This window comes from Myxocyprinus asiaticus, chromosome 42 (genome assembly GCF_019703515.2).
Source record: "Myxocyprinus asiaticus isolate MX2 ecotype Aquarium Trade chromosome 42, UBuf_Myxa_2, whole genome shotgun sequence".
Taxonomy (NCBI): domain Eukaryota; kingdom Metazoa; phylum Chordata; class Actinopteri; order Cypriniformes; family Catostomidae; genus Myxocyprinus; species Myxocyprinus asiaticus.
This window is the reverse complement of record NC_059385.1, coordinates 1,608,651-1,624,280: the sequence shown is the minus strand read 5'-3', so window position 1 is coordinate 1,624,280 and position 15,630 is coordinate 1,608,651. Positions and strand designations below refer to the sequence as shown.

Below are 15,630 nucleotides of genomic sequence, written 5' to 3'. Positions count from 1 at the left end.
CTACATTTTTTGCTGTAGAAATTGACATTACAGTACATCCATCAAGAGTCAGATTATATTTTAGCATCTTATTTTTTGAAGATTTTGTTCTAAGAATTAGTACTTCTGTTTTATCGGAATTGAGTAGAAGGAAATTTCTAGCCATCCACTATTTGATGTATACACTCTGTTAATTTGGAAAATTTAAGAAATATAAAGTTGGGTATCGTCGGCATAACAGTGAAAACTTATTCCATGGTTCCTGGTAATGTCTCTCAGGGGGAGCATATATAGGGAGAAAAGGAGAGGCCCTAAAACTGATCCCTGTGGCACTCCATACTTTAATTTGATCTGACAGTTCCTCGTTTACACAGACAAAGTGGTAGCGGTCAGAGAAATAGCTGCCTAAACCAAGCTAATGCCTGTCCACAAATGCCGTCATAATTCTCATACCTATTCAAGAGAATGTCATGATCTATGGTGTCGAAGGCAGCACTAAGATCTAAAAGCACTAGAAGAGAAATGCAGCCGTTTTCAGATGATAAGAGCAAGTCATTTGTGACTGATAAGTGCAGTCTCTGTACTGTGATGGAGCCTAAATCCTGACTGAAATTCTTCATATATACAATTTCTCTGTAAAAATAAACACAGTTGGGAGGACACTACATTTTCTAGTATTTTCTACATAAATGGGAGATTTGAAATAGGTCTGTAATTAGCCAATTCTCCAGGATAAAGCTGAGGTTTCTTGATAAGTGGTTTGATAACTGCCAGTTTAAAACTTCTTGGGACATGCCCTAAGGATAATGAGGAGTTAATAATATTAAGAAGAGGTTCTGAGATTACAGGAAACACCTCTTTTAGGAGTTTAGTCGGTATTGGATCTAACATACATGTTGTTGATTTTGATGCTTTGATCATATTTGTTAGCTCTTCCTGACCTAGCGAAGGACTGAAGTTGCTCATAGGGAATAATTTTAGTCTTCTGGGGTGCTGTGGCTGACGTATTTGTAATACCAATTTTGTTTCTGATGATTTTGATTTTATGAGTAAAGAAATTCATAAAGTCATTACTACTGTGCTGTGATGGAATATCTGGTTCAATCGAAGTTTTATTCCTAACCAATTTAGCCATAGTACTGAATAAACACCTAAGACTGTTATGGTTATTTTCTATGAGTTTGCTAAAATATGCAGACCTGGCAGTTTTTAGAGCCTGTCTGTAGTTAGAGACACTATCCTTCCATGCTCTGCAAAATACCTCTAATTTTGTATTCTCCCACTTGCGCTCCATTTTCCAAGCTGCTCCCTTGAGAGCATGAGTGTGATCATTGTACCATGGTGTGGGATTTTTCTCTTTAACTTTCTTTAATTGAAAGGGGGCGACACTATCTATAGTGCTATAGAGTGTATCCTTATTTTCTGTGACAACATCAAGTTCTTCTGAACTTTTTGCTGTACTGAGTATGTGAGACAAATCTGGAAGAGTATTAGTGAAGCTATCTTTAGTAGTTGAAAGAATAGTTCTGCCTGGATGATAACATTGCATAGACTGAGTGACCTTTGCTAAGTGCAGCATACCATATATGAGGTAATGATCTGAGATGTCATCACTCTGCAGCAAAATTTCTATATTATCAACATCAATTCCATATGACAAAATTAGATCTAGTGTATGATTTTGGAGATGGGTTGGACCTGTCACATTTTGTCTAACCCCAACAGAGTTGAGAATATCGATAAATGCTAATCCCAGTGTATCATTTTCATTATCTATGTGGATGTTGAAGTCACCGACGATTAAAGCTCTATCCACAGCAACTACTAGATCTGACAGAAAATCAGCATATTCTCTAAGCAATTCAGAATATGGCCCTGATGGTCTATATACTGTTGCAAGAACAAAAGATGACAAATATTTGTTATTTATATCTGACGATGTCACATTAAGCATTATCAGTTCAAAAGAATTAAACTTATATCCTGACCTTTAAGTAACACTAAGTATCACTATAAAAATATCACTATAAATTGTAGCAACTCCTCCTCTACCTTTTATAACAATTACCTGAGGGAGTAGACTCATTTAAACTAATATATTCATCAGTTTTTAGTCTAGGATTCAGTCAAACAGAGCGAATTCAAACTATGATCTGTAACAATTTCATTTACAATTAGTGATCTGTGATCATGTTGCTTGGATAAGACCCAATATATTGCAACAACTTCCATCAGAATATTGCAACATATTATGTAAGAATAGCGGCAATTTATAGATAAACAGAAAAAAACAGAAATGCGTCCTTCTAAAGTTTTATGGATAAGGCCCAATATATTAATGAATCCACCAATAAATGAATGCAACAATTAAGAATTAATGTAAAAATTGTTTTATGTTGATTGCACGCATATCTACAGTTTGTATATCCACCTCTCATAGCCTAATTTTCATTTGTGTCAAAAAAGTTCTAATGGACGTCTTTGTCCTAGGAAGGCTTTTGCTCTTTATGATGCTTTATGAACCTACATCATATTGCATAGTTTTTTTCATTATTATTATTATTGGCAGGCATTCTGCAGTTATTTCACAGTTATCAGATGTGAAGACGTTGCAGGACTTTTCCTGGATATTCACTCCAGCAGCATGCAGAACTATAATGTTCATGCAGGTCATACAAATCTGTTATTGGCTTGTTCTGGTCCAATCACTGACACACAATGACCAGCTGCAGCTGAACCAAGACCCACTCAGGTTCTTCCCAAACCCTTCTGTGCTGAACGCAGCCTCTTCAGTCCCATGGAAACGTCCTGCGAGTACCCAGATTTACAGCTTGCCTGGCTTTACAACCAGCTTTTGTTTACCATAGAATCCTGGGCTGCAGTTCAGGAATGCATAACGGCAGTTCTGGATGGATCTCAGCTCTTGCAGCCGTTCCTGCAGAACTGAAATGGAGCTCCACTTCGACCGACAGAAAAAAAATGATCTTCTAAAAGTTTTTTATAGTCATTCATTCAGGCCTACTAATATGGATTTAGGTACCAACTGTAAACAAATGTTTGTTTGTTTTTTTTGCAATAAAAATGTAACATACACTATAAATAATTGCAATAAAAAACTATTTTGCAGCTTTCAACAAATTCAACTGCACAGCCTCCTCGCAAATTGTATGGTGCTTTATATAGCAGTGCTTCTCAACTGGTGGGCCGTGTCTGTTCTGACAGAGCCTCAAAACAACAATAAATGCGAATGATAAAATGCAACTAACCATATTATCGTGCAAAATTAAAAGGCTCATCAATTTTTAAAATGGAGGAGAAAATCATATATTTAGCTGTTGATATCAAAGGTTGTGCATCCAATAAAATTCTACCGTATTTCGGCATAATATTAATCTCTCATTTGGTAAAATATTTTATACTTGTACAATATTTGGACCAGTGTTTGTTGGCTAGTAAATTACACTTCTGCTGTTTTTGTTGGCATTTACAAAAATGGTTGATTTTGCATAGCGTGTTCCTAATATGCAGTTCATTGTAATACTAATTAATTTCAATGTTTGATTTTACTTTTGTCATATAAACCGTGTTTACAGTGTTGGGTCAACACTTGATGTCCAATGCAAAATTGAAATCCTGAAGCAAAACCATGGTGTGTACCACAGTGGATTGTTATTTTGAACTTAACCCTTTTACATTGATCATTTATTCAATAATGCATGCAAAAAAAAATTATAGAAATGAGTTTTATTTTGTATAAAGTTATAAAATGAATATTGTACAAAAATAAAGTCTGTAGAGAGCTTTGGTTCAGTAACACAAGACAAAAACTTCTCACAGGACCGACAACACACTGCAGGACAGGAAAAGATGCTCAGCAGATATTTGAGCTCATATCTTGAATGTTTTCAATCAAGGAAAGTTATGAGTACAGGACACTTACAAACCATCAGGACACAGGAGTTTTAGATGGAAGAAAATGTGTCTTTTGGGTTTCATCTACAATGCAAAACCATGTTAATCTCGATTAAGGTGGTTTAACTGATGAAATATATATACTTTTGAAATCGGTGGATTTGTTCAGTATACTCGGTGGATTACGCCGTAATTCTTCCTCTGTATCTGTCGTGTGAGTGATGACTGTGGATTTTAATGCACAGAAACATAAAGGCACACTCGCTTGTGTGTATCAGCTACGAAATTCCAACAGAACATAAACACAGCTCTCGTACTGCTTTTGGTTGTAGCCTGTTTCAGAGCGTGTGTTTACAACTGAGTGCACAGATTGCTCTGAAATCACTAGCGAAAATCTTGCCTTGGATTGTTGTTTCCCATTAAGAAGTTTACTTCAAATTCAGTTAGGCTAGACAAAGTAGATTTGACCTAATTGGTCTTAAACAACAGGGAGTCTTGCTGACCACAGCAGGTTTACTGCAGTTTACAGATTAAATTGTAGAATCTGTTCAGCTTTCATAGCGCCAGGCTGCCAGACATTGACCAACAGGTGAACGTGTGTAAAGAGATCACATGTAGCGTAATTGACTGATCAGACAGTATGGATGCCTTCCATTTGTGCTTCTCCGCTCAGCGCAGTCGGTCCCTGTATCTCTCTGGCACTGATTTCGTTACAGCGAGATATAAACACATCAGGCCGGGCAGCATTCTAAAGAGATAACTGGAACCGAGCCATTTGAGGTCCAGTAACAAACCACCAAATCTCGTCTGTGTAAACAATTGGTCTCGCACAGACCTTCATGGGGTTTCGTTTTGTTTAGTTTTTTTTTTTAATGATTTGTTTTACTGAGTGATGGAAAGAGACATAACTAAAGATTTTCACTTTTGCAAAACAACATCAGCTTTTTATTTTCCAAAATAGTAGTTGGTCCACTCAATATTGCCTGCTTATTCTCAATTTTTTTTATAGAAACAACAGTGGTGTCTAGTGTTGCTGGGGATGAAAACGCATATTTCCATCACTAAGTGAGTAACTGCAGGGCCAAATCTGACGGATGGGTTGTTATTATCTGCTTTTCCTTAAAGGAATATTCCAGGTTCAATCCAAGTTAAGCTCAGTCGACGGCATTTTTGGCATAATGTTGATTAGCAAAAAAAATTATTTTGCTTTAAATAAGCAAAAATGGAGGTTACAGTGAGACACTTACAATGGAAGTCAATGGGGCCAATATTTGGAGGGTTTAAAGACAGAAATGTGAAGCTTATAATTTTATAAAAGCACTTACATTAATTCTTCAGTTGAAACTTGTGTTATTTGACCTGTAAAGTTGTTTAAATCATCATTTTTATGGTAATTTCAGGGTTTTTTGGGATTATGGCATTACGTCGTCACTGCCATGAAGTTGTAAAATTGTCTATAACTTCACACAGATGTGGTTAGTAAGTGATTTTATGACAGTAAAATCATGTTAACACACATATTGTTTATGTCTTGTGTCTATACTTTTGAAACAGTGAGTATTTTAATGTTTACAGATTGACCCCATTGACTTCCATTGTAAGTGTCTCACTGGAACACACATTTGTGCTTTTTTAAAGAAAAGAAGGGACGAGTCGAAATACAATTTTGTTGTAATCAACATTATGCCACAAATGCTGCTGATTGAGCTTAACGTGCATTGAACCCGGAATATTCCTTTAAAAGAACATTTTGTTTATCATGTTGTCACCCTCATGTCGCATCAACCGCAAATTGTTTTTTTCTTCTTTTAATCTATGAAACAAAAATGGAGATCTAAAGGCAGAATGTCTGAACTTTTCCATTAAAAATAGATGGTGTCTGACTCCAAAAATGGCAAAAAAAGCACCATATATCACAAAAATAGCCCATTCTATGTGTGCTACATTATTGAGTCTTCAAAAAACATCCAATAGCTTTATGTGAGGAATCATCAGCTGCGGCGTACGGTAAGATCAGTGAATAATACCTTAAAATTGGGTCTGTTCCTCACACAAACTACTTTTATGATACTAACACGGTGCTTTATGTTCTTTTCAGAGCTTGACCATGTAAATCCCCATCCACTTTTATTGTATGAAAAAAAGCGCAGCTCATGCATTCTGTCAAACATCTCATTTATGTTTCACGGCAGAAAGAAAGCCATTTTGAACAACACAAGGGTGAGTAAATAATGACAAAATGTTCATTGTTGGGTGAACATGCTCAAATTTGGCACCATCCAAGACAGAGAACACGAACCTTCTTTAAATAAATACGAAAAAACACAAACAAACACTCTTATACGATGGATTGCAATAAATAACAATAACTTACTTAAATCTCAATAAATACATTTTCATATATACTATATATTTAGATAGCTTTCTGGATATTAAAGATTTGGGGTCTGTTGTTGTGGATGTACTGGGGTCAGTCCACAGGGTCGTGAGGCGGTCTTGCGTTCATCCACAGTGTAAACGTAATAATCCACTGCGGGCGAGTCACGTGAACACGTCTGACGGAAACAGAGTCGTCTATAGCAAGTCCGAGCCATATGTTTGGGGGAAATCTTGTGGGTTTGGTAACAAAGTGAATACTGAACAGTTTAACGACACAGCATGTCTAAACCGTTTCTGCAAGAGCATTGTTTCACTAGCAACGCTGAGAGACAATGCTACAACACGATCGCCCCCGCATTTTCCGTCTTCAGAGCTGCGTTTCTCAGCACCTCAACGTGCGAGAGCATTTCGTCCGTCCCATTCGCCACGTCAAACACAGGCACACTTTTTTGCAGAATGTTTCTTTAGTGTGTGATACTCCAAACTGTCGTCCAAGAACGAAATATCGTCGTCGAAAGCGATCGGCCGACAGCAAGTCCGAGAGGGCGTGTCTTTGTCCAGCTTCTTGTTATGGGTCAGGTTGTTCAGGATTTTGTCGTAGTTAGTTTCCGCGTCGTAACAGGGGCCGCTGCAGTAGCGGAATATCATTTCCTCTTTGGTCCTGTAACCCAATCCCAGATCCGTCACGTTGAGGTGGATCTCTTTAAGCAGGCAACCACGCCCTAGACCTTTGACCCTGTCGTCTCGACTTTCCTTTCCCCATCGGCCGCCGCCTCGTGCACGACCTCTCTTTCGGTCTCCTCGTCCCCGTCCCCCTCTCTCACTGTTTGTTGCTCCTTTCTGTCGTCCCTTGTCCCTTTTCGCTTGAGAGCCAACATCCAACTCCGGTGATCGCCGCAATCGGCCAAAAGTTGCTTCGATGAAGTCCATTATGTTCTCAAACTGCTCCGGGTAAAGGCCGGTTAAATAATCTTTAATAGAGAGAAAAAATTTATCAGCATACAAACAGATTTTTGCAATGCAATGCTAGCACAAGATCATTGTCACTATTTACTTACAATTGATTAGTCACATAGAAACAGTGCAGATCCTTCAATACTTTTTTTTTTTGTTGTTGTTGATTTTTTCCCCTTTTTCACCCAATTTTGGAATGCCCAATTCCCAATACGCTCTAAGTCCTCGTGGTTGCGTAGTGATTCGCCTCAATCCGGGAATCCCAGTTGCCTCCACGTCTGAGACCATCAACCCGTGCATCTTATCACATGGCTTGTTGAGTGCGTTGCCACGGGTGTGGAGGCTTTATGCCATCAACCGTGGCATCCACGCACAACTCACCACGTGCCCCACCGAGAGCGAGGAGGTTAACCCATGTGACCCTCCCTAGCAACCGGGCCAATTTGGTTGCTTAGGAGACCTGACTGGAGTCACTCAGCATGACCTGGATTCAAACTCGCGAACTCAGGGTGTGGTAGTCAGCCTTTTATCTTGAAAAATATGTTTGAAAATTATTTTGAAATTAATGATTAAGTTGTGTACACTCACGTGTATTCAAGATGTAAGGAAAGTATTTTAATACTTTCTTTATGGTTACACCACTTGACATTTTCAAAGTCATTAAAATGCTATCTCAATGTTTGGATTTGGACCAACTTGGATGCACAGATTATATTTCAAGGAACAAGTGTTTTAAACTAAGTTTTAAAAAGACTTCTCAACCTTATATGTCAATGACCCTTTTGGACCCTGCTATATATATATACTGTATATATGTCAATATTTGTTTGTCGCTCTTGACAATTCCCAAAAATCAGATGAGAACACTAGGGATAACGGTTCTCTCTGGTTGCATTGAGTAAGAGGGCGTGCTGTTCATCCCACGACTGTGATGGAAAATCTTATCGATTATGATATTGAGGCACAGCAGAATACATCTGCTCAACCACAAATTCAAAACATGCAGGCTGCCCTCCTCCTAAACAAAGGCAAGGAAGAGCACCAGTGCTTTAATCTGCATGTAATGCACCATGATTTGATTATGGACGAAACTCCTCGAAGTTCACTCTCTCTTGATTCAACCAAATAGATGGTATTACAGTTCCTGGCACTATATGAGCACATTTGGTAATCTTGCTATGATGATGGTACTAATCAGGTAATAAAATGGGCTCTTGAACTTGTATTTAAGGTTGTCGATGGGCCATATGACCGGTAAACCAAAATGTTCTCTGTAGGACTGAGTTCGGTTTTGGGTGGTGAAAATTCACCCCAAACGTTTGCAAGAACGCAGGGCTGTAAGCACCATAGACACTGGGTTTTCCAATTGTAGAATGTGATCTCCCATATTCCATAATATGTGGGTTACATCTTTGGTTGTGAACGAGATGAATAGTTGTAATTTCAGGATGTAATCTCCTTTGCATTACTTTCATTTGTGTAACCATCAGCCGGTTGGTTATATGATCTAATCCACAATTTACAGGGTACAATGGTATCAATTGAAGACTAGGATGTACTTCGTTTTTCCACATTCCGTTCGGTCTTGCGCACAGTTGAGCGCTCATCCTTTTTAAAGTAAACTCTTTTGACTGCAACCCTATAAGAACGCGTTTGACACAGAAGTGAGACGCTCCAAAAGCGTCCGTCTGACGCATGTGTACGTGACGCGTTCTTAGAAAAGTCCTTATAATAAATCTACTTCGGACAGTTTGACAAGTTCAATTGCAAAATGGATTGCTGTGCACTATGTTCAATATGGAAATGAACAATATATTGCCTTCTAAAGCCACTTTTTGTATTGCCTTATCAATGATTTACTCGTCTAACACAATAATGCTATGCATTTTAATTACCTGTATCATTAGATTTATAATATATATTATATTTAAAATTATTTAATCAATATATATATTATTAAGATGCTGATTACCACCCCTGGAGTCGTGAGTTCAAATCCAGGGTATGCTGAGAGACTCCAGCCAGGTCTCCTTAGCAACCAAATTGGCCCGGTTGCTAGGGAGGGTCACATGGGGTAACCTCCTCATGGTCGTTATAATGTGGTTTGCTCTCAGTGAGGCGCGTGGTGAGTTGTGCGTGGATGCCGCGGAGAATAGCGTGAAGCCTCCACACGCGCTACGTCTCCGCGGTAACGCGCTAAACAAGCCACGTGATAAGATGCGCGGATTGACGGTCTCAGACGCAGAGGCATCTGAGGTTCATCCTCCGCCACCCGGATTGTGGCGAGTCACTACGCCACCACGAGGACTTAGAGCACATTGGGAATTGGGCATTCCAAATTGGACAGAAAAAAAAAATCAATATATATATTAAATTATTAGCATTTGAGGGCATTTCTCAGCAAATATTTATATATTTGATTAATTAACTGGCATATCATGTTATTAATTTGATTAAAGAATGCAATCGATTGACAGCCCTAAAAAAGACCATAGAAGGAGACAGTTCACACTGTTAATGCCCGCTTTAGTGCCCCTTGTGGCAACTCTGAGAATGCAGAATGCATTTCAGAATGCAACAACGCAGAAATCAAGCTTGTGTTATCTGAAGTGTTACTTGCCTTGACTTCGTTTCGGACCTCACCATCTTGGATAATGTTTTTATGGAGTTTTTCGTCCAATATTTTGGAAAGATGCATTATCAGTGTTTCTTTGGCTGAAGGATTGGCACCAAGGTATTCAACAGTGCAACATATTGAACGAATTGTACTTCTCTCACTGCTCTCATTCATGCCAAATTAAATATGACATCTACCCTGTCTAAAGTGACTTGTCTCTAGACGACCAAGCTTCCATTTGTAACAACACTATTTGGAGCGATGTCGAGGAGCAGAGACACTGATGCATGTAGAAATGGAATCCCCAAGACGCATAGCCACTAAGTGAATCAACATGTGTTTGTTTTTGCAGCTTACATTGCCTGTTGTTCACCATAGTAGCTTCCATTACTCAAAGGTCTCGTTTGAGGATTTAATTGTCTTTTGAAACAATAGCATTCATATTTTACAAGCCAATAGCCGATGGATTTGTTAATACTCCAATTGCGCTACTTAAGAAAATTCCCACGATGCACGATGAAGCATTCGGCCAAGAACATCCTTCAAATGCCAACCGTTCTGTGTCGTATCAAGAGAGCATGCAGTTTTACTACTGTGTAAACATGAGGCCGTGTCATCTACTGTTAAACAAGTGGAACAGCTGTTGAAATGTGCATAAACACAGTGAATGTATAGTTCTCTCGCAGCGTTTCCTAAAATGTTCATGCATCGTGCATGCCTTTCCCATCACATCATCATCTGTTTGTGTGCACCGCAGCATCTTACAACTGTGCTTTCCCTATAAACAATCTGTGCAAAGGAATGTCACTTCCAACTCAAGTTCCTCCGTGTCATAATCTATGAGATTATAAACAAGTTTTTGGTCTCTTTAAAAGCTCAACCTCTGTGTTTAAGGCCAAACTCCTCTTTCATTTTCATATTTCCATGCTGCTTATAAGATGCAGCAAACATAATACAATCTCACTGGGTATTTGTTAAGTAAACATGTGGTACGCCGGTGGTTTTGATGGGAATGTTTCAGTTGAGACATATTCAAAATACTCTTGACCAGTATATTGTCACAGTCGTGCCTCTTTATACATCAATGGGAGCTGAGTTGCTCAACATGCAGCTTTATAAGTAATTGAAAACAGCTCACAGAATTACACAATTGCATCTGAACTAAAAAGACATAGCAATGTATACACTGTAAATAAGATCTGATTTCTGATGGCTTTGAAGTCACATGATTAACTTGGCATCAAAACTCTTGCTATGCAAGAAATGTGAGAGTTAAGTGATCACTTACATTGTTCCTCCATGGAGGCTTGTTTTAGGTGAGTGTTTTCAGGTTGGGAGTCGATGATGGGGTCCCTATAGTGGCGTTCTGTGATGACGGCTCTTTTGGAAGGCTGCTGCTTGTGGAAGATCGGACGTGTGGAAACGGCGCTCAAGAGCAACAAACACGTGGCTAGAATTTCCCATAACTTCATTTTAGACTCAGTTCCTTTGAGGGAAGCTGCAACAGTGCAGAGGTAAACACTTTAAGATTCACACAATTACATGCACGGGTCACAACATTTAGGATAGAAACTGACAGATGAAGAAAGGGGGTCTTTTTCGTTGTGAGTCACGGGTTCAGTTCCCAGGGAATGCACATGATGAAAAATGCAAGTTGCTTTGGATAAAAGTGACTACAAATTGCATAATGTTCTGAAAATTGTCCAATATTGGCATTAACAGTTCAGGAAGCAAAAATAGACAGAAAACTAAAGATAAAAGGGCTGTAACTTGTGAAAAGCGCAAAATTTAACATTTTGATGACGGGCCTCCGTGAAATGTGTTCTGTGGGGCTGCAGCTCAGTTAATGCTAAACAGATTTCTGTCAATATTACAGTGCAGAAAAATGTGTGTTTTCTGCCAGAGTTTTCCCCTCATTCCTGATGCAGAACTCCTGTTGATGAAAAGGCTAATAAAATAGACCACTTGAATCTAATGATGTTTACAAAATCTTTTATGGCCCTTTATTGCAGTGAATGAGGCTTTGCTCTAAATGGCTTCAATTATTAATCATAAAAACGTGCTGTTTCGATATTTTTATAAGTTATTGATATAGACACAGGTGAGGTTGGTTTAGACATTTAGTGCATCGTTCCACTTAATATACAATCCCAGCCAATTCCAATCTATAAATCCCAGAGATTTTATGAGTTTTTGAGATGTTGCCTTTTTAAAAAAAACAATGCTTTATGCAATTTATAACATTTATTTTAAAAGTTGCATATGATCAAAGGCCACAGTGTGCTTTGAAATAAATCCATTCAAGGATTCAAGGTCTCCATATTATATGCAATTATTGTGGACTTAAGAGTGTCTTTTAGATGTTACACAGTTAGCAAAGTCCCATTACACTCTCTTTTTAAAAACATGATTTATTGTACATATATATATATATATATATACATACACACACACACACACACACACACATATATAAAGGTAAATACATAAAGGGGAACACTATCAGAAAAAATAAAAGGTACCAAATAAGTTTTCCAGCCTGATGCCATAGAAGAACCATTTGATGTTCAATGGTTTTGTAAAAAAAACATCTATAATAGTATATAGTACAATACAGTACTTTCTATAGTTTATAGTATATTCTCAGTACAAAACAACCTAAAACCAATACACATATCTGAATAACTTACAGTATATTGGAACATCAAGAACTAATATATATATTAATGTGTGTGTGTGTATATATACATATATATATACACACACACACACACACACACACACACACACACACACACTACCGGTCAAAAGTTTTGAAACACTTGACTGAAATGTTTCTCATGATCTTAAAAATCTTTTGATCTGAAGGCGTATGCTTAAATGTTTGAAATTAGTTTTGTAGACAAAAATATAATTGTGCCACCATATTAATTCATTTCATTATAAAACTAAAATTGTAAAAGTTTTTGAAATTGATGACTTGGACCAAATAATAAAGAAAAGCAGCCAATAAGTGCCCAACATAGATGGGAACTCCTTCAATACTGTTTAAAAAGCATCCCAGGGTGATACCTCAAGAAGCTGAAGAAGAGAAAATGTCAAGAGTTCATGTCTGCAAATTCTACACAAAGGGTGACTACTTTGAAGATGCTCAAATATAACACAGTTTTGATTTATTTGGGATTTTGTTTAGTCACAACATAATTCCCATAATTCCATTTATGTTATTCCATAGTTTTGATGACTTTACTATTATTCTAAAATGTGAAAAACAATTATAATAAAGAATGAGTGTTTCAAAACTTTTGACCGGTAGTGTGTGTGTGTGTGTGTGTGTGTATATAAATAAACATTATTATTTTTATTTTTTTCTCCTATCTTTAAATATAATAATAATAATAATAATAATAATAACCCTTTACAGCCATAAGAGCCTTTATATTTAGGTGTGTAGCAAAAAATGTAATGTACAATTTTTTTTTACATTTTATTTATATCGATATGGATTTATAGAAGTTACGCGGTCAAAATCCCATTTTTAAATACATTATTTACTATTTTAAACTGGCACCAGTGTCCCAGTAAATACAGCCTAGATCAACAGTACTATATGTATGTTTACATAAGTTACAAAGAGATTTTTATGACAAAAAAAAAACAATGTACTCTTAAAAAAATAAAGGTTTCAAAGGGAGTTTGAACCTTTCTAAATTCAATGGTTCTTTAGAAAACCATCTTTGTATCTACAGTAGCCTACTGGTGCCTCAGAGAACCAAGAATCCAAAAACACTGAAGAACCTTTAATGAAACTTTATTCATCTCCAAACTTTATAGAGCTACACATGGCACTTCATAAGCAGAGGAGTTCTCTGGTGAACCTCAAAACAATGGAAGAACTTTAATATTTAAGTGTGTAAAAGATGACACTTTTGATGTCCGTTTCCAGAGGGAACATTGGAGACTCACCTTAAATGTGGCCCATCCAGACCAGCGCTTCGGAGAAAAGCCAAATTCCCAGATAATCTCCAAACATTTACAGATCCAAAAGTATCCGTGCGGTATCCTCAGAAAGAGCACGTCTCCATTCAGAACATGTTATCCACTAGATCCAAATGAAGCGCGAGCAGAAGCGTCCAGAGCTTCAGTGTGTCAGACTGACGCGCCGCGCCGCTCAGCTCACTGTGCGCAACGCGACGCTCAATGCTGTGCTGCCGCTAAGCTGCGCGTCTGTAATGTGAGAGAAACGCACCGTGCGCAGCTGCATCTCGTCAAACAAATACATCAGGGAATCCGGATCCGAATTCACTCTGATAGTTTTCCAAATGACTCATTGAAACGCGTGGCATTCTGCCTCCAAAACGCGACGCGCAGATGATCGACCGATGCGTTGAGACAGGTGAATGATCTTTAATATCCACTCAGATGAGGTGAAAGTATGACGCGGTTCTTCTCAGCTCATGTAAATGCCTGTTTTATCTGTCAGCACATAGCAGTCATCCACACGCGCGTCTGTTGTACGCGTTTGACGCGCATGCTGAGCTCTGAGCGCGTTTATATACATTCACGGTTCGAGCGCACTGACGCGTCTCTGGATCCGCCCTCAAATATTCTCTCGTGCTCGCAGAACTCAATCACAACAGATACAGATAAAAAGAAAATATTGTGTATTTTTGGAAAGGGTACTATTGCACGTTCTGAATGGATTTAATTGATTTGCATATATGGTGTATTGGTTATTTAGACTGTTTCTAGTGTTTGTTTTTTAAAGAATTTGATTATTTTAACATTGAGAGTATTTATCAGATCATCATATAATTTTCTACTTGTAGACCTAATGTTCAGTATTGCAGAGCAGAGCGGCATCAAATGACATAAGGCACATTTTATCATGTTTGTTTGGGGTCTTGTTTACATTTACCATGATTAAACCACGGTATCATTTGCAAATGCAATGGTATATAAAAATGGTAATCATTTAATGTCACAGGATATACTGCTTTACCATGGTGTTACCATCTGATACCATCATTTTACCATGGTACCACCCCAGTACTTTCTGGTTATTGTGTTAAAAATTATTATTTTTAAAGTACATTGGAGTACTTGTAAATCTCATTGTAGCTACATGAATATGGTAGTCATTCTGTATTATATCAAAGTCATGCAATAATATTATCGAGGCACATGTCCAAAAACATTAGCATGATATTTATCAACGTACCATGGTATTACCATCTGATCTGCCACAGTCCTTTTATAAAAGGAGTTCTGTGGTGTTTTTGTATTTTCATGAAAATATGCACCACTCCAAATAATTAATCTAAAGTTGTATCATACAGACTTTATTAAAGCATTGAATCACACGCAGGATAGAGATAGATAGACAGACAGATAGATAGATAGACAGACAGACAGACAGATAGATAGATAGACAGACAGACAGACAGATAGATAGATAGACAGACAGATAGATAGATAGACAGACAGACAGACAGACAGATAGATAGATAGACAGACAGACAGATAGATAGATAGATAGGCAGACAGACAGATAGATAGATAGACAGACAGACAGACAGATAGATAGATAGACAGACAGACAGATAGATAGATAGATAGGCAGACAGACAGACAGATAGATAGATAGGCAGACAGACAGATAGATAGATAGATAGACAGACAGACAGATAGATAGATAGATGATTGATAGACAGATAGATAGATAGAAAGGCAGACAGACAGATAGACAGACAGACAGATAAATAGACAGATAGATAGATAGATAGATA

At 37.8% G+C, this 15,630-nt stretch overlaps 1 protein-coding gene across 1 annotated transcript; it reads right to left on the bottom strand.

Annotated features, from left to right (window-relative positions):
• Positions 1–3,775: 3,775 nt before the first annotated feature.
• Positions 3,776–14,332, bottom strand: LOC127433108 (glial cell line-derived neurotrophic factor-like). The gene is made up of 3 exons (XM_051684774.1): positions 13,808–14,332; positions 11,130–11,339; positions 3,776–7,241 (listed from the first exon to the last, which is right to left on the bottom strand). Exons 2-3 carry the CDS (start codon positions 11,311–11,313, stop codon positions 6,700–6,702), a joined length of 726 nt encoding a protein of 241 aa, XP_051540734.1. The 5' UTR covers positions 11,314–11,339; positions 13,808–14,332; the 3' UTR covers positions 3,776–6,699.
• Between the last annotated feature and the right edge of the window lie 1,298 nt (positions 14,333–15,630).